The following is a 24,174-nucleotide window of genomic DNA, read 5'->3' as shown; positions in this document are numbered from 1 at the left end:
ACTAAATTAAATGTCAGTGACAGCACCATACTTATGTCCAAGTCACTAATAGATTTACAACATTGGATTTCAATGATTTACTTATGATTTACTGCTTTAAAATTTTCATATGTTAAGTTATCAGATTTGTTACTATATAGGTACTGCATATGTATTTGAAAAAATGTCAGAAATGAAAAAAAAATGTCGGAAATGAAAACTAAAAAATGTTGGAAATGAAAAGTTGATAATTATCAAAAATTCCGGAAATGAAATGCAGCCATTTTTTTGTAATCGCTAACAAACAATGGCTTTGGTTAAAATAACGTTAAATTGACATTTGAAAGGCACTTCATATTTATATTTGTACAAAAACACCTTTGTCTTTTTGCTTAAGAACACATTTGATTACATACGATTATTACATACGATTAAACATTTGTATACATATGTAATATAGAAAGGAGGAATGAGTAAACAAACATTGAAAATTCATAAATACATTTATCATGAAAATATATGGATGGTGGGACCTGGAATTGAGCCCGGGACCCCTGTATTACTAGTCAGGTGCCCCAACCACTGAGCTATCCAGGCCGATGTCCTCAGTCAAGTCTAAATTCTTAAAACATTAGTAACTTGTGTGTATAAACTATAGGAATAAAATATAGAAAAAGTTTGAATTTTAAATAAAGTTCATTTGATGATGATGATAAGTCCTTATTTCCAGGGTTTTGTCCTCTTTCAGGTTCTGAAAATAACGGCAAGCAATTCAACAAACTACTTATTTTATACATAAATAATATTTATATCTTTTTTTTTCTTTATTAATTAATTGTTTATTTAATTAGTTAACACCACTTAACAGCCATCTGTTTATAAATTTCTTAAGCACCAACTGTTTCATCAATGAAAAATGCAATGAAATTCATTTCAATAGCATAATATTTAACAAGCTTTATCCTAAATTTTATGATAATTCATATAAATATATAATAAAATGGCTTTCTTTGCTTGTTAGTGCAGAAATAAACAATGCAACTACGTTGTATGTCAGAAAAATATACATTACTCGGTGTGGCGGGTTATATGTTTTATTGCAACGGCTGCAAAAGAGTTTTTCTCGTGCTAAAAATCAAAGAAGAAATTGACTGTTGCTGAAGATTTCAATTTATTTTCATAACAAGCTCTTTAAAAATTGTTTTGTATGAATAAAAGTATTAGTGAGAACTTTGTACAGAAGCTTAGTATTTTTATTAAAAATGCAGATCCAGAAAAAATAAAACATATTTTGAAATAAAAGAATTCTTATAAAAAATTTATTTTCCATTATTACCCCAAAGTAAGGGTCGTCTAATGAACATGGAGATGACGAACTATTAAGAATTAAGACGCAAGGTCCATTGATAGTACGATATAAATCAGGAGCAAAGCAAACACGGAGCTCTAAAATCATTTGAGGTAGGATAAGGTGTAATCAAGGATTAAGCACCCCCTGTCAATTGATCGTCCCGTGTGTTCCTTGCCATGTATAATCGGTAACACTGGAATATCGGTAGACTATTTAGTGTAAATAATGATCTAACTATGTCAGTCAGCATTCGACTTACTGATAGATCGTATTTATTGACTCTTGGTAATTGTACCGGCTAGAAAACTTGCGAAGCAATGATTAAAGGAGACTGTTGATAAATTTGTTTCATTAAATTGTTTGTCAATAGCTTGTGTCCTTTTAGGAACCGTTCTTTCGAAGAGAATGGTCTTGCATTGCGAATCAACAGTTGACAAGCCGATAAAATTAAATTCTATACTTAAATAAGGGAAGATGACGCTAAAAAAGTCAGTGCATTTATCATAAAGTTTTTGTGTTAGTTTCAAGTCTTCAAAATTTCTGGTTAAAATAGTCGTGATATCTTTTATTTTTAGTTTACTGTTATATATCGATGAAATATCGACATATGAATGGAATTTACTATTGTTGATTGATAATACGTCGTCGATATATCTAAATATCAAGCTGAAGATCAGAGCTTTCTGCGAAGTGTTTCCTTCCTCTCAGGTTTGTTTTGGAATAAGTTTCGGGAAAAACTAAATATTTATAGCCAATGAGAAACTCAAGCATCTTTGAAATATCTTCTTCGAACATGGTCTCACTCAGAATGTTTTGAACAAATAAAATATGGAGATAATGAACATTATGTATATACGCTCAAAAGTCCATAAACAGTACAAATTTTGGAGCAGAGTAAACAAGGACATCTAAAACATCAGAGGAAGGATCAGGGGCCATGGAGGAGTGAGCATTCCCTGCCGACCGGCCACACCCGAGTAATTTTTCATATGACAAGGTTAGTAAATTAATGAGTTCCATTTTTAGTAAAAAGCAGCTGTTTTTGATGTCAGAAAGCCCGGCCTTTCATTTATCGATTGTTTAAAGTGTAGAAAATTCGTACAATTTGATGTTATTAATAATGGAAAATGTTTGTGATTTAAAATTTTCCAAAAGTTACTGGAATATTAAATATCCACTTCTTTTGAAAACATTATGTTGTACAATACTGCTGAAGTTTCTTATTCACTGCCTCAAATATCTCAATGATATTAAAGAAAAAAATCTTAGTATAATATTTACTGGAACCCGCTATATATTTTTGTAATGATGTTTAAGTTGTTAAAGATTCCATTAAAGAATGGTAATTCAAATTCAATTTGATTGTTAAGAATATTTAAAATGTTCATAAGTCAAAACTGACATCCTTTGATTGGGAGCCTTGGGTATAAGGTCTATTATTACTTGCAGAATGAACTCTCAGCTCCTCAAAAATACAATTAATACATGCTTTGACGGTTGGACCCGTACACACTGATCGTTTCCCATTTCTATATTATTGAAGACAAAAGTATAGATGGTACAAATGGATATAGAATAGATTCGTCATTTTAATTGCATGTATCTTAAAGATAAAAACTCTAATTAGAAAGTTTTAGCACGTGTAATTTTTTTGTAAAAAGCATAATTAATAAACATACAGGTAAGCTTATTATAGCATTATCAAGCATGGCATTAAGATTGACACCAGAGAGGAAAAGGAGGAAAGGCCGACAAAAACATGGAAGTGAACCGTAGAAAAAGAACTAAGGGAAATGAATATAACCTTGGGAGAGGTGTAGGGGACAGCTAAGAAAAGAGAGAAATAGAAATCCCTAGTCCTTGCCCTATGTGCCTCCGGGTGAAATAAGGACTAGGTGTTGAGTAGTAGGTAAGTGGGTAAGCTTTTCAAGTTAAAATACCTGTTGATTGTACAGTTCCAGCTGTTGGTGATACCATGCCTGTTGATTCTACAGTTGGAGCTGTTGACGATACCTGGACGTTAGTGACAGGGTAAGAAAGACAGGATTTGCCATGGAATGCCGACACAGTAACATCAGGGATATCTGGGCCCAGCTCCTGTAGCAGGGATTTTTCCATTGGACCCGTGGCATTTGTCTGGCACTCTGTTTGGGTATTTTTGCTCACAAGCACACAGTCATAGTAGGTAACTGTTCCTTGCACTACTGGGGATATTAAATCTGTAAGTAATCAGTAATCCGTAACAACTGCAAATTGTATTATTTTCTCATAGCAATTTTCAGTTTTCGCTTCTTTCGCCCTAACCTCATGTGGGCGAATTTGAAACGGGGCGAATTCAAAAAATAAGGTGTACTTTCTTTTTTAAAAAAAAAATCTATGACACTGTGAATTTAAAATGGGGGAAAATTGTTTGCAAACTGTGAAAGGGCAAAATAAGACGAGGCTAAAATAACACTGTATTAATTGTCATTTTAATATATCGGTCAATATATAGATATACATATCTTTAAAAATATCTTTGAACTCTCATATATTTGAAAACAATGTGCAGTTATAGCCTAGTAAGACTGTATTTTAATTCCAGGTTTTGTATTGAATAAATATCAAACCCACACAACCCCAAGAGTAAAAGAAAAAACAAAAGATACATTAATATATAACTGATCATATTTTATGCATACTTATATTTATTTTGACTGTCAAATTCCCCGTCAAAAATCCACACATTTGTACTTTGTCTTCTGCAGACTCGTTAGGACAAGACGTTCTCTGCTCTGGAATGTGTCCCGCTTTACATTTGGGATTTGATGGCAACTTTGCGAGTGAAGCATAAAAGCTGTTTGACTCCATATGAAGGCATTTAGGACAGAGGGAAGCTGTAATGAAATTCAAGTTTCTTTTCTATAGCGTGATGCTTTGGCTTACACAAACTCTAGTTAATCAATGAAAGACCCAATAAACTAAATGAATTGCCTCGTTTTTCCTTTATCTTTATTTTCTATACTTCAAATTACAATGAGCGTACTTAAGATAGCGGGCTTCAAACTTTTGCGCCTTTAAAAATAAAAACATTAATATATACAAATACAAACCCAAACAGCTTATTAGTGCTAATTAAGCCAACCACTCACATCCCTGTAATTGCACTAAATCGTAAATACATTATTTTTGTAAACGTTTAGTAACTTTTCTAGTCATATCTCAAATACGTACCCACACAGTTCGGCACTATAAACACTATCCAAAGTACACAATTGTAGACAGTCCACTTCAGGGGCAATAGAGAACTTAAATGTATCATCTCCATTGTTTAGAGTTGTAGGGTTTATGATCGATTTAGTTACTCTCTGTTTCCCATTGTACGACAAACTGTTTCGACCAGGACTCGGGAACTTGTGTCTAATAGTCTTGAGTGAGTCATCACGAACGGAAAGGGATTCTGCAAATATGGGTTGAGTACTTATAATCATAAAGCCATGAAGTAATAAAATTAACGGGAAATTGAGTAATGATATTATTTCTCTTTACGTTCAACAGATATGCTTCACCGATATCAAAAACACAGCAGAATGAATTATTTACATCAACATTATTGATGTTAGACTTTTAACATAGGCATCAGCAAAGCGGAGCATCCTTTCGAAAAGAGCATATCTATAGTAAATTGATATTAAGATCGTTTAATGGGGGGGGGGGGCGGAATGGGTTTAAAAGATGTTTACACAAAACGAAAAATAAAGATTCATTGCAAAATGTTTGCCCCAAAACACGAAAGTTCAAAACAGTCGGTTGAAAAAATTCATCTGACTCAACTGAAATGTTTAAATATTTGTATGCAATCTAGAGTCAATTCGGCTTATGTATTTGCATCGGTGATCGTTTGTTACGGAGCAAAGTGATTTTACAGTTGAGTCTGTCGAGTTTTAAGCCGTTTTAGCATGTTTTCGAAAATAAATGTTCGATTTGTGTAAACGTCTTTTATACCTCCGCTGCTCAGACAAGTGATTTTCTTATCAATTCACAAAACGTAATATGCTCTTTTGAATCAAGAGTTTGCGTTCATTTAATCAAGAGCCTCAGAATAGATTTATCGAATGCTGTAATTATGAACACTCTCATTCAAATCAAAGCTTTTTTCTGCACAAATATTCACGTAGCATGTAGTGATTTTGAAAATTATATACCTCATTTTATATAACCTTGTTCGATGCCATAAGACATTCAAGAAATTTCTCTCAATACTGTTCAAGACGAAAAGTGGGGCCTGAAAAATAAATTGAGCACTTTAATCAATTATCCAAACTTATAGAAAATGTGAAAGTGAATTAGATTTTACATATATGAAATATATGGGAATTACGAACAGTATTTAAGCTCAAACGTCCATAAAGCAATACAAATTAGAAGAGCACACAAGGGCCGCCAAAACATCAGAGGTGGGATCAGGCGCCATGGAGGAGTGAGCATCCCCTGCCAACCGGTCAGATCCTCCGTGCTTCCCTATCATTTTTTGACTCAATGATAAATGGTATTTGCTGACAAGGTCACTGTATCGACTATAGAACTTACGAATTGACTTTAAAGGAGACTTTTGGTATTCTCTTTCATCAACTTGTTCTTCAATAATTTTCCTCACTTTAAAAATTGCACATATGTAGAGCATGTTCTTGCGTATCGAATCAACTGAGAGATATAAGGTGATGAAGGTATATTGCTTCTTAAGTAAGGGGAGTTGACGATTGAAAAGTTGAAGTCATCACGTTTATCATAGAGCTTGGTTGTTAGATTACCATTAACGTCTTTTGCAAGTAAAATATCAAAGTATGAAACAGAAGTGTCGAACTCTGTGGTATCTTTTATCTCAAGCTCTCAAGCTCACTGGGATATATAGTATTGACACAAGAATAGAAATCCGAACTGTCGAGTTGAAGATCACAGCAAGTGTTTTCTTCTTTTCACGTATAAGATTTTTTGGACACATTCTGCTTCATATAAATACAAACATAGATCTGCTTATAATGGTTCCCATGGAAATTACAAAAGATTGTTGTAAGACCTGCTCTCAAAAAACCACAATGATATTGTAACGGTTTTGACTGTATAAATATTGAAAATTTGTGATTTTAATTCATTCCGACCGGAAGACTCATTCATCATTATTGTATGTTTAAACTACATTTAAACTTGTTGTACATCATTGTTTTACCTTATTTATAAGTCATACTGTCATTTCACATTACTTTCGTTTTCCATTACTTCCGGTCGCGGGAAATTATGTACAGGTTTTACCTAGAATGTGTCGTAATTTCGCGGTATATAACGTCACGTTGGGTCATGCTATGTCACTTTGTGTTAACGTTTAGTTTTAGAAATGAGTTGGGATTTTTAGATGATAGTGGACGGACGTAATTTTTTTTTTCAGGAGTTATTTTGAATAGTCAGCCCAGGGATTAGTACGACCGATTCTAGAATACGCCTGTGCAACATAGGATCCCTGGAACTCCAAGCAAGTCCATCAGCTGGAGAAAGTGCAAAGACGAGCAGCACGATTTGCCACCAAAAACTACCATGATAACCACCCTGGGAGTGCTACCCAGATGATACAAGATCTACACTGGGAACCATTACAAACAAGAAGAATGAAGATAAGACTCGTTTTGTTATACAAGATTGAGAATGCTTTGGTGGCTATCCCTGCAGATATGTACCTGACACCCAGTGACAGAAGGACCAGAGGCAGCTACACATACCGTCTACCACACACTCTGATCGATGCACATCGATATTCCTTTTTTCCGAGGACAATTTCAGACTGGAACAACTTACCATCTGTAGTTGCCTCAGCACCAACATTAGAGTCCTTCCGGACACAGCTGGACTCATATACAAGGAGCCAGCTGCCCACCAACACCAACTAAGTGTGCCAGTTTTTAACTTTTTATTAGCTCACCTGAGCCGAAGGCTCAAGTGAGCTTTTCTGATCAAAATTTGTCCGTTGTCTGTCGTTGTCGTCGTCGTTGTCGTTGTCGTTGTTGTCGTCGTAAACTTTTCACATTTTTTATCTTCTTCTCAAGAACCACTGGGCCAATTTCAACCAAACTTGGTACAAAGTATCCTTGGGTGAAGGGGATTCAAGTTTGTTCAAATGAAGGGCCAGACCCTTTTCCAAGGGGAGATAATTATGAATTAGCGAAAAATTAATGGCATTTTTAAAAAATATTCTTCTCAAGAACCACTGGGCCAGGAAAGATGAAACTCATGTGGGATCATCCTCAGGTAGTGTAGATTCAAGTTTGTTCAAATCATGACCCCAGGGTCTAGGGTGGGGCCAAAATGGCCGACCCAAGTTTTACATAGGAATATATCGGAAAAATCTTTAAAAATCTTCTTCTCAAGTACTACTGGGCCAGGAAAGATGGAACTCATGTGGGATCATCCTCAGATAGTGTAGATTCAAGTTTGTTCAAATCATGACCCCCGGGGGTAGGGTGGGGCCAAAATGGCCGATCAAAGTTTTACATAGGAATATATAGGAAAAATCTTTAAAAATCTTCTTCTCAAGTACCACTGGGCCAGGAAAGATTAAACTCATGTGGAATCATCCTCAGGTAGTGTAGATTCAAGTTTGTTCAAATCATGACCCCCGGGGGTAGGGTGGGGCAAAAATGGCAGATCAAAGTTTTACATAGGAACATATAGGGAAACCTTTTAAAATCTTCTTTTCAAGTACTGCAAAGTTATGATTTGTGATATTTATATGGAATCATCCTCAGGTAGATTCTAGTTTGTTCAAATGAGGAACGTCTGGAGGGGGGGGGGGAGTAAATTCAAGCCTGATGTGCTCAGGTGAGCGCTGTGGCCCCTGGGCCTCTTGTTGTACATAGTGCCCTGATCGGTTTTTTAGCCTTGTCCGTCGCGTGTGACAGTCCGAGTTCAACGCTCTAGTAAGAGTAAACTCGTATGGGAAGAAGAAGAAGAAGAAGACTTTTGAATTTATTTTACCCAATTTGTAGTCGCTTTTAAACTATTTGTGAGATTTATACTCCCGCTCCAAAGGAGAGGGGGATATACTGTTTTACCCTTGTGTGTCTGTCTGTCTGTGTGTCCGTGTAGCTATGTGTCCGTGTGTCTGTCCGAAACAAATTTTCGTCAGTTTTCTCAGCAGCTACTCAACGTAGATGCTTGAAATTTTAACACAATCTTCTCTGAGGCATGCCATATGGTGGGATACATTTTTGCTCTAATCCGATGTCAACTTCCTGTTTGTCTGTGCGTCTGTCTGTTTTATACATAACAAATTTTCGTCGCAGTTTTCTCAGCAACTACTCAACGTAGTTCTTGAAATTTTAATACAATCTTCTCTGAGGCATGTCATATGGCAGGATACATTTTTGTTAAAATCCGATGTCAACTTCCTGTTTGTCTGTCTGTTTCATGCATAACAAATTTTCGTCACAGTTTTCTCAGCAACTACTCATTGCAGATGCTTGAAATTTTAACACAATCTTCTCTGTGGCATGCCATATGGTGGGATACATTTTTGTTTAAACCTGTTATCAACTTCCTGTTTGTCCGTGCGTCTGTCCGTTTCGTACATGACAAATCTTCGTAGCAGTTTTCTCATTAGCTATTCATAGCAGATGCTTGAAATTTTATTACCGACTTTGTTCAGGCATGCCAAATGGTGGGATTAATTTTGATAAGAATCTGATGTCAACTTCGTTTGCCTGTAATTGAACTTGTGTAAACAGTATATTAACATGATAGTGCTTATTTACTTCAGAGGGGGGGGGTATTACTAGTGAGCATTGGCTCACAGATTTCTTGAACATTATAATTAATAAAATTTCGTATTAGAAATTTTACTTTAACTTTATCTGAAATTTGGGGAATCTTTTGAATCTAGCAAGTGACTTTGTGTGACCATATTTTGAAAAATAAATTGTTGTTAATTTGTTGACTATCATTATTAAATTTTGGCATATCAGAATATAATTTTTGAAAACTTTATAATCTTTGGTGTTGATTTCTTTAGTAAAAAAAAAACGCTACCAGGTTGATTCATATTTCGCTACCAGAAATTAAAGACCAGATCTTAGCCGCGACCAGGCTTATACATTACATATACCAATTTGGTAATTAATAATTATTTTATCCTATCTTACGAACTCGTAACGGCGAAAACGTTACATTTTAGTGGCAGCGGTGGGATAGGATAAAATTATTTATGCAGGAAAATTTGTTATTTTTGATTTACACTTGCTGGATTTTCCCCGGTAGAAAAAAAATGTCAGAATCCCGTTGTATTAATGTGAACCCCAATGATCAGGGTGGGGATGAACCAAGTCCTGATATTGATACTAAAGTGAATTGTATGCAGTCCCAGATTTGTGATATTTCTACGGTGTTACAGAAACTTACAAGGACTTTACATCGTTTGGTTGACAAAGACCGAGACGAGTGAGTGAGCCTGATGACCATAGACATACTCTGCCCAGTGACGCAAACCAGTCACAATTTCGTTCGTTTGATTCTCGAACACAGATAAACCCTCATAATATTTTAGATAGACCATCGGATTTTAATCCGTTCAGATCAAATTGTGAAATTCAAAACCAGACTCGACAGACTGTCAGAGCAAAACCCGACACTTATGACGGCAGATCTAGTTGGACAGACTTTATCACTCAGATGTATGTACGGATATAAGTCCATCTGTGTCGGTGTTACTAAAACGCGGAACGGAAAACGGAACGGAAAACGGATCATATTAGTGTAGATTAAAATTTTGTCAAAAACAATATATTATAAACACATTTAATCCCGTATTATCAATAATAAGTTGATATATTCATGTTCACCTTTTTTTAGGTCACCTGAGTAAACTCAGGTGACCTATTGCTATCTGTTTTTGTCCGTCGTCGTGCGTCGTGTGTTAACATTTGAACATTTTCGGCTTCTTCTCTGTAACCACTCAATCAATTTCCACCAAATTTTCCATAAAGCATTTATGGGTGAAAGGGAACAAAAATTGTGAATTTCATAGTCCCTGCCCCCCTGGGGCCTGAGGGGTGGGGCCAAAACCACTAAAATTAGTGCAATCTTTAAAAATTTTCTTCTTTACTCCTGGACATCAAGCAGTCAAACTGTTAGCATGAATGTAATGACCATTGAGTCCTCTACCAAAATTGTGAAATTCATGGCCCAGGGTTAGGGGTTCTAGTGGCTCAATTGATTATATAGTGAAAATGCATTATTTCTTTAAAAATCTTCTTCTCTGCTCCTGAGTATTATATAAACTAACTGAGTACATAGTTATGATGAGGAAGAATGCCTATTGCAAAATTGTGAATTTTATGGCCCCAGGGTCAGGGGTTCTAGTGCTAGGGCGGGGCTCTATTGATTATATGGTGAAAATGGATTATTTCTTTAAAAATCTTCTTCTCTACTCCTGTATATTAAATAAACAAACCAAGTACATATATATGATGAGGAAGAATGCCTTTTGCAAAATTGTGAATTTTATGGCCCCAGGGTCAGGAGTTCTGGTTTTAGGGCGGGGCTCTATTGATTATATAGAGAAAATGCAGAAATTGTTTGAAAATCTTCTTCTCTGCTCCTAGGTATTCAACAAATTAACTAAGTATATAGTTATGATGAGCAAAAATGCTTCTTCCAAAATTGTGAATTTTTTGGCCCCAGGGTGAGGGGTTCTTGTGATAGGGTGGGGCTCTATTGATTATATAGAGAAAATGTAGAAATTGTTTGAAAATCTTCTTCTCTGCTGTTGGGTATTCAATGAATTAATGGGGTTTATCCAATATGGATAAACCTGGTTATTTCGTGCAGCTTAATGTTTTACATGCAAAGATAGATAACTCTTAAGTTTCTTAACATTAAACTTCCATAAATCATTGGGCTCGGTGCTCAAAAAATTCTTGATATTTCTTGTTTGCGCATGTCTTCTAGAATATTCCTTTTTAATCTGTAATTTGAATGAAGCAGACGCAAAAATTTTTCAAAGGAATTAATCGATCATCATCTGCTGATTTATTGTCAAATACAAGTAAATATGTTATGTGTATCAAGAGCTTCGAAGGCCAGGAGACCTTATTCCAGATAAATCACAAGAATTTTCGTATCCAGGCCTAAAAACAGAGAGAAGCTGTAGCAACTCATGCACCGCCACGTTCTGAACATGATGTCGCCATTGTCGAGCAGGCACCTGACTCAGATTCACTATCCACTGTAACTTCCTTAGTTTCCATGTTACCTGCTATTCCAGCTCAACATAATCGAGGTACAGTTCAATTTGACCCAAATCCTTTTAATTATTATATTTTTAATTTTACGAATTTCCATACATATGCGAGATTGAAATGACGTCATACTTGTTATCAAGGGGAACCCTATGCATGTTTCCTGACAAAATATCACCCCTTTTTCCACCATTGCCATTTTCCAAAACCAATATCGAGTGAGTTGTGCATTTTTGCACATTTGGGAAGTTGCCTAAATTTAATACACGTGTATCCGTCGTGGATTAAACCACAATTACAAACTTGCTTTCAAAAACCAAGACGCTGCATATTATAGTCCGTAAATTATCCATCCATCTTCTGGTCACCGTCACATAGTAATAATTTGGGATTTCCCACGTTTGATAGTGTATGTTTTCTACGGTGATCTCGTATTTACGAGGCCCGATCTAGTTGAAAATTACGAAAATGGAATGATAAAAAATTTTGATTCTTGGAAATATACTTGTATGTTTTATGCTTTGAAAAATTAAAATGAAATTTTGTTACCTTGCCTTTATTGTAGTGAAATGGGGGCAATGTCAAGATATGGACCATTTTTCGTGTTTTTATACACAATTACGTACTAAAACTCTTCAATAAACAAAGAAATTTACAAATAAAAAAAATAATACATGATGAAATTCTTTGTTTTTAACATATATCATGCAATTTTCATTTTTCTAATAAAAAATGAAAAAATTGAAGGTAGCCTTTATTGCAGTGAAAAGGGGGCATGTTAAAACACAAAATTTGGATTTATTCTGTCCAACTAGGTATTTGATAGGTCGCAATGGGTTTACAAAACACCAACAAACGATTGCAATACTGTATAAGTTTCTAAAAAATAAATAATTCTTACATTATTAAATAATTTTCTCGCCATCTTTTATTTTTCTCTTTTAATTATTTTTGTGTGATTTGCTTTAAGACGTGTATACACTAACATTGTTTGACCAAATTTTTGTTAAACAAAGTATTTAAAAAATCACTACTTGAGTAGGCGAAAGTGACTATCAAATGCGCTATGGCTCTTTTCATAAACTGCATATGTGATTGATGGATTGTATGTCCCTCTCGAGAATTTTTCACTCATATTGAGACGCCACCACTTGCCGGTGGAGGGCTACAAATTTTGGGTGAGGGCCTTTGAGCAGGGAGGAATCTTTTTTGTGCCAGCACCTACAGCGACCCGGGGCCTTGGTAATTTACGGTCTCATCCAAGGACCGGTATCCACGTCCCACTGTGGGATTAGAATTAGCAACGTAAGGATTGACTCCTTAGTTCGCGACTCTAGAGCAGACGCTCTAATCACTGTGCCATGCGGGCCACAACTGCATATGTGAAGTTTCATACCTGATATATACACATGCAAGTATGTGAGAACTGCATTGACGTCATCTGATATTAATAAATTCTATGATATTAAATTAGAAAAGTAACAACCATATTTTGATCAGAAGGCTCTAGTGAAAAATGCATGATTGATATAAACAGCTGACACTATTAAAACTGCAAACAAATGTAAACAAACCATAAATCCTTTATCCAGGTACACATGTATATGTGTAGAGGAAATTCGGAAGGACTTCTTGTGCATACACATATACACGAGTACGAATAGAATTAAGTCTCTTAGTATTTGAAAAAACACATATGGTTCTCACAAATATCTGGGTATTGATAAGTAAGAATAATGACTTTTATACGCGTAACTCTGCATATGCATGCATAGTAGACTACCTTACAAGTGGGAACAAACTATAGCACACCTGCATTTTCTCTTCAATTTTCGACATGCTATTAACAGCATTTGACAAACATGCCCTAAAATATTTAGCCATTTTGTGCAAGAGGTAATCGAAAAAATAAATGAAATTCTACTTACGAGTGTTTTTGTTCACTAAATCAATGTATGTGGGTTAATCTTGATTATCACAACTACTCCCTTTCACGTGGAAACATGTTTACAAAATCGAGAGGTGCTGTTTTGACACTTTAAAGTGAAATAGCACTCGACAGAATAAGAAACTGCAAACCTACTTTCACTTTTCAGGTAAAGAAACGTTTGTTTTTCAACTTTTTGCAATTTACAAATCTTATAAATCGAGATAACATAAAGTTTTACATCTTTTTTTCATGTTGAATTTCTCTCTCGATTTTCACCTGTAGCATGTTGGTCTCGCTGAATTCTCGCGAGGAAAGCTGTTCGGACGTTCCGGATTGTGTTCATATTTTATTACGTTTATCTCCGAATTCTTCCGATTTATGCTAATGAGGTTAGGAGGTGTGAATGTTATAAGGAAGTGGATCCATCTGCGTGATCAGTTATTTTATTGGTTGCTTTCTACCTGGCTTCTATATATAAAGGCAGATATTCTGCATTAAGAAATAAAAAAAAGTAAGAATGAATACCATACTTCACATTCTCTTGAACTTTGTTATTGTTACAGTATCTGAAGCTAGTCATTTTAGAGGCGGCACAATAAGTTGGCAACCTACTGGAATCGGTTATGGGGTAATTTTTTTTATTCCTAAATCATAAACTAATTTAATAATATAGCGGGGAAAATGTCCCAAAAATTGTTCTTTTTTCATACATTATATTGTGCATATTTTATACTACACCTTTATATTTTTATTTTAACTTCACTTTAATAGTTTAGTGCTTTTGTTGTGAGATGTGTATTGTTTCATTATGTATATAATCAGTAACATTAAAATTTCTTGAACATTCCAGAGTGGTCAACATGTTCGGTCATTTGATCTAGAACATTCTTAAATTTTGTGTATGTCCAGATTGTTTCAGTAATATCATGTTTTAACAATTTCTAGAATATTCTAGATTTATGATACTGTATAAATACCCTGTCAATGCGATGCATAGAAATACTTTGTCGTATAAGCACTATTGAGATATAACTGGGATATATATTTTCACTGGGACATTGTGTGCAGCAACGGACACTCTGATGTATGTATTTTTAGATTCTTGCTAAGTTTGTACTTTATGTTTCATATACTTATGATATATTACTGTAAATGAATTATTGTTAAGTTTAAATTGTGTTATTGATCTTTGCTGGCATTTAGGGTTATTCTGACCCATAACAGAATTGGGGGCTCGTCCGTGATAAAGGATTTCTTGTACTTTTGCAGTTTATTGTCAGAATTTTGTTTATTGAACCGCTAAATTTGATTATAAGCCAGCAGAAATCAACATGGTGTTTTCGGTCACAGACTTTCTTAGTTCACCAAGTGTTCAGGTTTTTGATACGTTAAAAAAGGATGACTTGATCGCATAAGGTTTGCATTTTGGGTTAGATGTTAAATCCTCTCAGAGAAAGCAAGACATTAGAATATACAGTTAAATCAGAGTTAGGCTCTTATAAAATGGCAGATTATCAGTTTCAAGTAGAGTTAGAGAAAATGCGATTAGAAAGAGAAAAATTAGAAAGAGAAGATCGAGAAAAAGAAAGAGAAGATCGAGAAAAAGAAAGAGAAGAGCGAGAAAGAGAAAGAGAAGAACGAGAGCGTGAACGGAAATTTGAATTAGACAAATTAGCAGCAGAAAGAGAAGAGCGAGAAAGAGAGCGTGCAATGAACTTGAATTAGAGAAATTAAAATTACAAAACCAACCAGAACCGTCAGTTGTCAAAACTGAATTTGACGCAGCAAAAAATATCAGATTAGTTCCAAAATTTCAAGAAAAATCTGTAGACAAATATTTTCCCCAATTTGAAAAGGTCGCAGAGAATCTTAAATGGCCACGAAATGTTTGGTCAACAATGTTACAAAGTGTATTGGCTGGAAAAGCGGCTGAGGTATACTCTGCACTAGGGGTAGTTGAGAGTTCAGACTATGAGAAGGTCAAAGCAGCAATATTAAAAGCATATGAATTAGTACCTGAAGCGTATAGACAAAAGTTCAGAAAGTATAGAAAGTTTGATAATCAAACATTTGTTGAATTTTCAGGGAGAAAGAAGATTTATTTGATCACTGGTTTAGATCTAAGAAACTTGATAAAACTTTTGCTAATTTGCGCCAAGTCATCCTGGTAGAAGAGTTTAAGGAATGTGTTCCTCAAGATTTGAAAACACATTTAGAAGATAAGAATTGAAAACTCTTGAAGAGGCAGCAGTCATATCTGATACTTATGATTTGTCTCATAAAAAGAATTTTGTTTCAAGATCTCAGACTAGCAGTAATTCTACCAATTCAGACACATATAAAAAGAGTGGTTCAGGGTCTCAGTCTTTCACAAGTTCCCAGTCTCCATCCCAAGGTGGTTCTAAGTCCGGTCCAGGACGTTTTGAAGGATCATCTGGAATAGGGTCGCTTCCTACTTGTAGTTATTGTAAGAAAAAAGGTCATCTGATCAGTGAATGCTTTAAACTTAAGAGAAAAAATGATTTTGATAAAACTCAACCACACGCTTGTGCGGCAGTTAGAGGTGATAGAGAAGCCTTATTTTCGATTTGTTCTGACACTCCTGATGTCCAGGGTTCACAGTCCAGTTCTATTGGTTCTATGGAGGATTATAAGCCCTTTATGTCTCAGGGATTTGTTTCACTCGGTGACTCTAGCGAAATAAAACCTGTCCATATTTTGAGAGATACTGGTGCTGCACAGACGTTATTGTTAGAGGGCGTGCTTCCTTTGTCTGAGCAGACTTCTACTGGTGGGTCAGTTTTATTACAGGGTGTGGAGCTAATCATCATTGATGTTCCCCTGCATAGAATTAGTTTGAAGTCAGATTTAGTTACTGGACCTGTTATCGTAGGTGTTTGACCTACTCTTCCCGTTCCAGGCATTTCTTTGTTGTTAGGCAACGATTTAGCTGGTGGGAAGGTTGTACCTGATCCTATAGTTTGTGAGAAAATCACTTCCAATGTCATGTGCGATGATGAAGATGATGACATTTATCCAGCTTGTGCTGTTACTAGAGCGATGGCCAGAAGACGAGAAATGGAGGCAGACCATACTCAAGCCTTTGACGAGACGAATTCCTCTGTTGATATTGATTTGAATGACACTTTCTTATCTGACCTTGATGGCACTCAAACAAGCATGGAACCACACAATATCAAGAAGCAAGAGAAGAAAGAACTTTTACCAAAATTTGGTGTTGAGTATGATGAGTTGCATCCACTAGTTAGTCAAGGCAAGGACATCCTCAGCCGAAAACGTTTACTTTCAGCACAACATAAAGACCCAGATATCATCCAACTTAGTAAGAGGGCACTTCCACCAGAAGAGGCCACTAAAGTTGGAGAGTGCTTATACATGAAAGATGGCATCCTTATGCGAAAATGGCGACCACCTGACACTTCTCCAGATGAAGTGTGGCGTGTTGTTCACCAGATAGTAGTCCCAGCTGCTTATCATCGAGATGTCATGAGTTTAGCTAACGATACACCTATGGCAGGTCATTTAGGTGTCAATAAGACTTATAATAGGATTTTGAGTCATTTTTATTGGCCTAAGCTAAGAAAGGATGTTTCGAAGTTTTGCAAGTCATGCCATGTCTGTCAGATGGTAGGTAAACCAAATCAGAAGATACCATCTGCTCCTCTCCAACCCATTCCAGCTTTTGAAGAACCGTTTAGTCGAGTGTTGGTGGATTGTGTAGGACCTTTGCCTAGGACTAGGTCAGGAAACCAATATTTACTTACCAATATGTGTACATCCACTCGATTTCCTGAAGCCATACCTCTAAGGAATATAAAGGCAAAGAGCATAGTAAAGGCCCTAACCAAGTTTTTCAGTTTTGTAGGAGCACCTAAGGCAATTCAGTCGGATCAAGGGTCAAATTTTATGTCTGGGTTGTTCCAACAAGTCATGCATGAGTTGGGTATAAGGCAATATAGATCAACTGCTTATCATCCTGAGTCCCAGGGAGCGCTAGAACGTTTTCATCAAACCCTAAAAACAATGCTGAAAACCTATTGTTACCAGTATGAAAAAGACTGGGACGAAGGGGTTCATCTTGTGCTATTTGCTGCACGAGAAGCAGTCCAGGAGTCTCTTGGGTTCAGTCCTTTTGAATTGGTGTTCGGTCATACAGTTAGAGGTCCTTTAAAATTGTTAAAGGAAAAGTTGCTGGCTGAGACTAGTGATCTTAATCTTTTAGATTATGTGTCTGATTTCAAAGAAAAACTTTACAAAGCTTGTAAATTAGCGCAAGAAAATTTGAAGAATTCTCAGATGAAAATGAAAATGTGGTATGACAAAGATACCAGAAATAGTGTGTTTAAGCCAGGTGATAAGGTTCTTGTATTTTTACCTATTCCTGGTCATCCTTTACAGGCCAGATTTTATGGCCCTTATGAAATTGAAAGCAAGATCAGTGATGTAAATTATGTAGTTAAGACACCAGGTCGACGTAAAGAGAAACGGGTTTGTCACATTAACATGTTAAAAGAGTATTTTGAAAGGTGTGACCGAAATTCTGTAAAACCAGTTTCCACTTTAGCCAATGCTAAGACTGTTCAAAATTGTATTGATACGAGTAAGTGATACGAGTAAAGAAATGAATGAGAAAGATTGTAATCAGAGTGTCCGCTTGAAAAACTCAGAAGTTTTGGCTGATTTGGATGAAAAACTTGGACATTTGAACATTCACCAAAAAGAACAAGTTAAAAACTTGATGAATGAGTATCATCAAATCTTTTCGGATGTTCCAAAGAAAACTAATGCAGCTTGTCATGATGTCATAGTGAGTGACGTTCTGCCTATCAAACAACATCCGTACCGTCTGAATCCAATAAAATTGCAGTACCTAAGAAGGGAAGTGCAGTACATGTTGGACAATGACATTGTTGAACCTAGTAAAAGTGATTGGAGCTCACCGTGTATTCTTGTACCAAAACAGGACGGTTCGTACCGATTATGTACAGACTTTAGAAAGGTGAATTCTGTTACCAAAACTGATTCATATCCAATACCTAGAATCGATGACTGTATTGACAACATTGGAAACGCGAAATTTGTCAGTAAATTTGACCTGTTGAAAGGCTACTGGCAAGTACCGTTAACAGAAAGAGCAAAAGAAATATCTGATTTTGCTACACCAGATGGACTTTACCAGTATAAAGTAATGCCTTTTGGCATGAAAAACGCACCGGCTTCATTCCAAAGGATGATTCACTCCCTTCTTCAAGACCTTGAGGGATGCGAGGCCTACATTGATGATGTCGTCATATACAGCAACACATGGGACGAACATCTCCGAATCATGCGTGCTTTATTTGACATTTTAGCTAAAGCAAACTTAACTGTGAATCTTGAGAAGAGTAAATTTTGTCATGCTTATGTAGAGTATTTAGGTCATAAAGTAGGTCAAGGTTATGTTACACCGATTATGGCTAAAGTGGAAGCTATTGCAAAGTTCCCGATTCCTACAAACAAGAAAGAATTAATGAAGTTTTTGGGCATGGCTGGGTTTTACAGAAAATTTTGTCCAAATTTTTCCTCAGTTGTTAGTCCACTTACAAATCTTTTACAAAAGAGGGTTAACTTTGAATGGACAAAGGACTGTGAAAAATCCTTTCATAAAATCAAATCTGTCCTGATGAGCAACCCAGTTCTGTCAACTCCAGATTTTTCTAAGCAATTTAAGTTTACTGTTGACGCTAGTGATGTTGGAATCGGGGCAGCTTTGTTTCAAGAACATAGTGATAATGTAGATAGAGTTGTTTCTTATTTTTCAAAGAAACTTACAAAATGTCAACGAAATTATTCTACTATTGAAAAAGAATGCCTTGCTTTGTTGTTAGCTTTACAGCATTTTGATGTTTATTTGAATGTTACTTTGCATCCAATTTTTGTGTATACTGATCACAACCCCCTGACATTTTTGCATAAATTGCCAAACAAGAATCAAAGACTGACTAGATGGAGTTTGTTGTTACAGGAATACAATATAACAATAAAGCATATCAAAGGCAAAGACAATGTTATTGCAGATGCCTTGTCAAGAGTATCGTAAATATACTAGATTTTGTATTAATGTACCTATGTTTTAATAATATAAGTTTTCATTGACATTCAAACTTTCTAAGGGGGGAGGTGTTGTGAAATGTGTATTGTTTCATTATGTATATAATTAGTAACATTAAGTTTCTTGAACATTCCAGAGTGGTCAACATGTTCGGTCATTTGATCTAGAACATTCTTAAATTTTGTGTATGTCCAGATTGTTCCAGTAATATCATGTTTTAACAATTTCTAGAATATTCTAGATTTATGATACTGTATAAATACCCTGTCAATTCGATGTATAGAAATACTTTGTCGTATAAGCACTATTGAGATATAACTGGGATATATTTTCACTGGGACATTGTGTGCAGCAACGGACACTCTGATGTATGTATTTCTAGATTCTTGCTAAGTTTGTACTTTATGTTTCATATACTTATTATATATTACTGTAAATAAATTATTGTTAAGTTTAAATTGTGTTATTGATCTTTGCTGACATTTAGGGTTATTCTGACCCATAACACTTTAATGTTTATAATTTACAAAATGATAATGATTTTCAATCAAACAATAAGCAAAAGAAGCTTTATTGTAATAAGTAGCAACCCATCCTACTGTGGAAACTTCAGTACTTTATTTAAACAGAATATACTTTATTTTTATAAATTGTAGTTTTCCTAAACAATTTGCAGGTCCAGTTTTCATTTAAGCTGGGGTGGCGATATGGTACGGGACCTGGTTGCACCCCAGCGTTGATAGGTTCCCTGGTTACCGGGATGAACAGTACCTTCTGGAGATGTACGTCTGGTTGTAATTCGACCTCCCAGTCTTTGAGTACAGTAAACTACATATGCACAGGTGCAAGCGTAGAAGAGGATTGGGAACAAGGGGAGAGAAATTTTGACTATACCTTTCCAGGAGAGGGTCCTTTCGTCGTTGAGTAAGATGATAAAATAATACACTTCTTTTTAATTCAGAGATACAATATCAATAAATGAAAGGGAATTTAAAGTTACATCTTAAATACGGTTGTTATATGTATGAAAGTTATATTTAAAAATATTTGCTTGTTGGATTGTTTTTATGTTTTATGTAGCCATAATAAAAAGGGAAAACTGTTTGGTTTGATAACTCAATGTTTCAATGTTTTGTCTTTTAAAAAAAATTCCACTGATGAATAGATTTGCAAGTTGTTGCTGGATAAGTTTAGACTATGGGACTTCTGCTGGATCCTGGTCAATTCGAACAGTCGTCTATTTGGCCATCAGGAGTGATATCCAGCAACCTAACACCAGTCCTGTCACAACAGGGAAGCCAATGTACACGTAAGGCTCAGGATTTGATTCATCTTCATAACGGAATTAAAATTGAATCTCAAGTAAGCTGTTCTCTGATTGAACCTTGTCTGTCATTATTGATTCCTATGATTTTTACAACTTTGGCTTTGAACAATCTTTTTTTTCAGATTTCAATATGGTTGTCGCCTTGCCTTACAAATTCCAGTGGCAGATGCCGATGGTGATATTTTAAGATGTCGTTGGTCCATTGGGTCAGAATGTGACTCTGTCTGTTCCGCTCTCCCTTACGCCAGCTTAGATAGTGTAAATAAATACAATGATTGATTGATTGATTGTATACTGTTTAACGTCCCTCTCCAGAATATTTCACTGATATGGAGACGTCACCATTGCCTGTGAAGGGCTGAAAATTTAGGCCTTTGCTCGGCACTTACGGCCTTTGAGCAGGGAGGGATCTTTATCGTGCCACACCTGCTGTGACACGGGGCCTCGGTTTATACGGTCTCATCCGAAGGACCGCCCCATTTAGTCGCCTTTTACGACAAGCAAGGGGGTACTGAGGACCTATTCTAACCCGGATCCCCACGGGGCATAAATACAATGTATTTGCTAAATACCATATCATTATTATTAAGTATGAAATTTTGTCATCCAACAATGATGTTTTTCCACTAATTCAAAACCAAGTAATTCTTATTTGACACGGAATTTTGATAAATATAATTCTTAATGATTTTATAGGAAACATGCACGATATCTTTTCCATCAAATCACACTGTAAATGGCACGTATGCTGTAGCCGTAACTGTGGAAGACTTTCCGCGCTCAAATATTACTATTGGTGGGACGACGTACACTCCTTCTGACCCAATGACGGCAATTCATCTCCAGGTAAACTTTTTAAAAAAAAAATTAAACCAAGATGTTTACATTTTTTTAAAAATCAAACTTGAAGGCCTTTCATCTCTCAATTAAGTTGATGTGAATTTTTCAGTTTCTTGTCAGGACTGCTAGTTTGTCCGGTGGTTGTGAGGAGCGACCTGTTTTTGTCAATAACACTCCTCCAGAGGGTACCATTTATAACGTTTTGACGGGACAAACATTACACATCTCATTTTACATCGCTAGCAATCAAACGTACTTTCTATTTAACACTGTTGATTTTTTAATGTCATTCTAAGATCGATTTCACAAATATATTGTTAACTGCAACTATTCAATATTTTTATCGACCTTTTTTTTAAAAGAATAACAAGAGTTGATGTTACCTCACCAGCTGGGATGACGTATACTTCTCCCATGCCATACCCAGGACGACCAGGGGTTTTCTTTATCAACACAACATGGACACCAACAGCACTTCAGATCGGTTCACATATTCTATGCGCCTTGGCAGAAGATAATAATGGGTAAGAACAAGATACAGTTTCAATACAAATATAGCCCTGTATTCTACAAAAATATGAAAGGGATAAAAGAAATTTTAAATTCATTCTCTTTAAATAATAAAAATTCCATACAGTAAGAATACTCAAATCGTTTTTCTTATATGACCCCCTGAATGCTAATTTTGGCGTCATTAACTTGTGTATTTTCCCGTATTTTCTTAAAAAGTTGCAGAAGACATCAATTTTCAGTTCAATTTTCTTTCAGAAAACATAGTTTGTATGCATTGCCCACAAAGATTTTGAAATGTGTGATTTTTCAAAGCAATTTACATAATATATCCATATCCATGGGGGCAGGCACTATTTTCTAAAGAAAAAAGGCACAGAAATAAGTCATTCTGAAGCTTTTCCCTTAAATATGTACCATATTAATGACGTCATTTCCAGAATAGTCCTCCTTCATGCCATATTCTATTATGATTTATCATATTCATCTACTCAACTCTTGTTAAAGCCATTTTCATGTATTTTTAAGAACATTAAATTTTTAGGGCACAATAAAGTCCAAAGCGTACCTTCTTCGTTGACTAAACACCAAACAAAACATAGTCCTCTAATGTTTAATGTACATATAATATAATAGTTCTTATATAAGGAGTCTTAAATAATTAAACATATAAAAGGTAATACCTGACGTATATTTACAATCAAACTGTTCCTACCAATGTCTAGAAGGGTCATATAACAACGGAATGCAATGCACAAAGTTCCTTTTTTTGTTTTTTGTTGTTTTTTTTTTAAGTTTTATTATTATTATTTCATGTTATTGTTGACAGATTCTTGACATTGGATGATATATTTTACAAGACATTACCTTTTTTTGAAATATTCATGTGTTAATTCTTTTGTAGAAAAGCAAGTGATTCTCGTTGTGTTGAAATAAGAGTTACAGGTATATTTATCTTTTAAAAACGTTATGGAATTAATAATAAATATGCCTTATCGCAAACTAAATTTCCTTTTTGTATGATAGATATAAGCCCTTGTTTATATGAACCTTGTCTGAATAATGGGACATGCATTCGCCTAGGAATGACTCAAAACTTCACGTGTAGCTGTATTTCTGGGTACACCGACAGAATATGTCAAACAGGTATTTCAGACTGCCTCGTACAAAATGATTACATTTGACTCTGGACTATAAATACCTTTATGAAGAGGTTTTTGCGCCCTTAAAACTCATATTCCATTTTAATGTTATAATGCTGTTAAAAACACTTGACTCAAGTGCAAACTTGATATATTACTGTATTTAATGACATTTTTTACAACACAAGTAAACACTTAATTGTCACATATACGAGGGACGTTCAATAATGTCAATAGCTCGATGACATACAACATAAAAATCATATGACATTAAGCTAGACTTTCTCTCATTATTGAATTTTTAATGAATTGATAACAGTTTATGTGACCACTTTTCATCACATAGTTTCATCGTGAGAAGCTGGGAAACAAGGGCTATTCGAGACACTGCATTATAGATGAATGGTAAAGAATCAGTAAATTAGAGTGAAAATAAAAGCTTCATTAAAGCTGCTGTAAAACGTGTTAAAAATCCCAAATAAATTTTCACTGAAATATGTGACATTTACATCAACCAATGCCTGTTTTATAGACAAATAAGCAAGTGGATTTCAATGATAAAAAATGTTATAATGGGCATCAAAAATGGGTACCGTCCTTGCCAACAAAAATTATAACAACTTAAGTACTATTTGCCCAATTTCAACAAATAATATCTGATGATGTATGACTGACTTTAAGACACATAGCAAATTTGATAGACATCATATCGGGAGTAGTTTAC

General features: G+C 35.3%; 2 protein-coding genes across 5 annotated transcripts in view; one reads left to right on the top strand and one right to left on the bottom strand.

The window, feature by feature from the left end:
- Nucleotides 1-7: 7 nt before the first annotated feature.
- LOC134243558 (uncharacterized) overlaps nucleotides 8-24,174 on the bottom strand; it is a 65,235-nt gene continuing 41,068 nt past the window's right edge. Inside the window, exons 1-6 of one of the 4 annotated variants that reach the window (XM_062725809.1) lie at nucleotides 6,537-6,569; nucleotides 5,515-5,594; nucleotides 4,544-4,769; nucleotides 4,012-4,206; nucleotides 3,271-3,549; nucleotides 8-730 (exon numbers count right to left, since the gene is read on the bottom strand). In XM_062725809.1, coding sequence (XP_062581793.1) covers nucleotides 603-730; nucleotides 3,271-3,549; nucleotides 4,012-4,206; nucleotides 4,544-4,637 — 696 coding nt within the window. In that variant the 5' untranslated portion in view covers nucleotides 4,638-4,769; nucleotides 5,515-5,594; nucleotides 6,537-6,569 and the 3' untranslated portion in view covers nucleotides 8-602. Of the gene's footprint in view, nucleotides 731-3,270; nucleotides 3,550-4,011; nucleotides 4,207-4,543; nucleotides 4,770-5,514; nucleotides 5,621-6,536; nucleotides 6,570-24,174 lie in introns of those variants that run through there. The other 3 variants (XM_062725811.1, XM_062725810.1, XM_062725812.1) reach the window with 3 other exon arrangements.
- Nucleotides 13,977-23,492, top strand: LOC134243553 (integrin beta-like protein A). The gene is made up of 9 exons (XM_062725806.1): nucleotides 13,977-14,147; nucleotides 20,308-20,555; nucleotides 20,797-20,940; nucleotides 21,081-21,216; nucleotides 21,655-21,804; nucleotides 21,908-22,050; nucleotides 22,161-22,322; nucleotides 23,213-23,253; nucleotides 23,335-23,492. Exons 1-9 carry the CDS (start codon nucleotides 14,037-14,039, stop codon nucleotides 23,490-23,492), a joined length of 1,293 nt encoding a protein of 430 aa, XP_062581790.1. The 5' UTR covers nucleotides 13,977-14,036.

Source organism: Saccostrea cucullata, unplaced genomic scaffold, assembly GCF_032062105.1.
Source record: "Saccostrea cucullata isolate Sc308-1 unplaced genomic scaffold, CSIRO_AGI_Scuc_v1 ctg3093, whole genome shotgun sequence".
NCBI classification, from domain to species: Eukaryota; Metazoa; Mollusca; class Bivalvia; order Ostreida; family Ostreidae; genus Saccostrea; species Saccostrea cuccullata.
The sequence above is the reverse complement of the archived record's forward strand: the minus strand, read 5'-3'. Positions and strand labels throughout refer to the sequence as shown.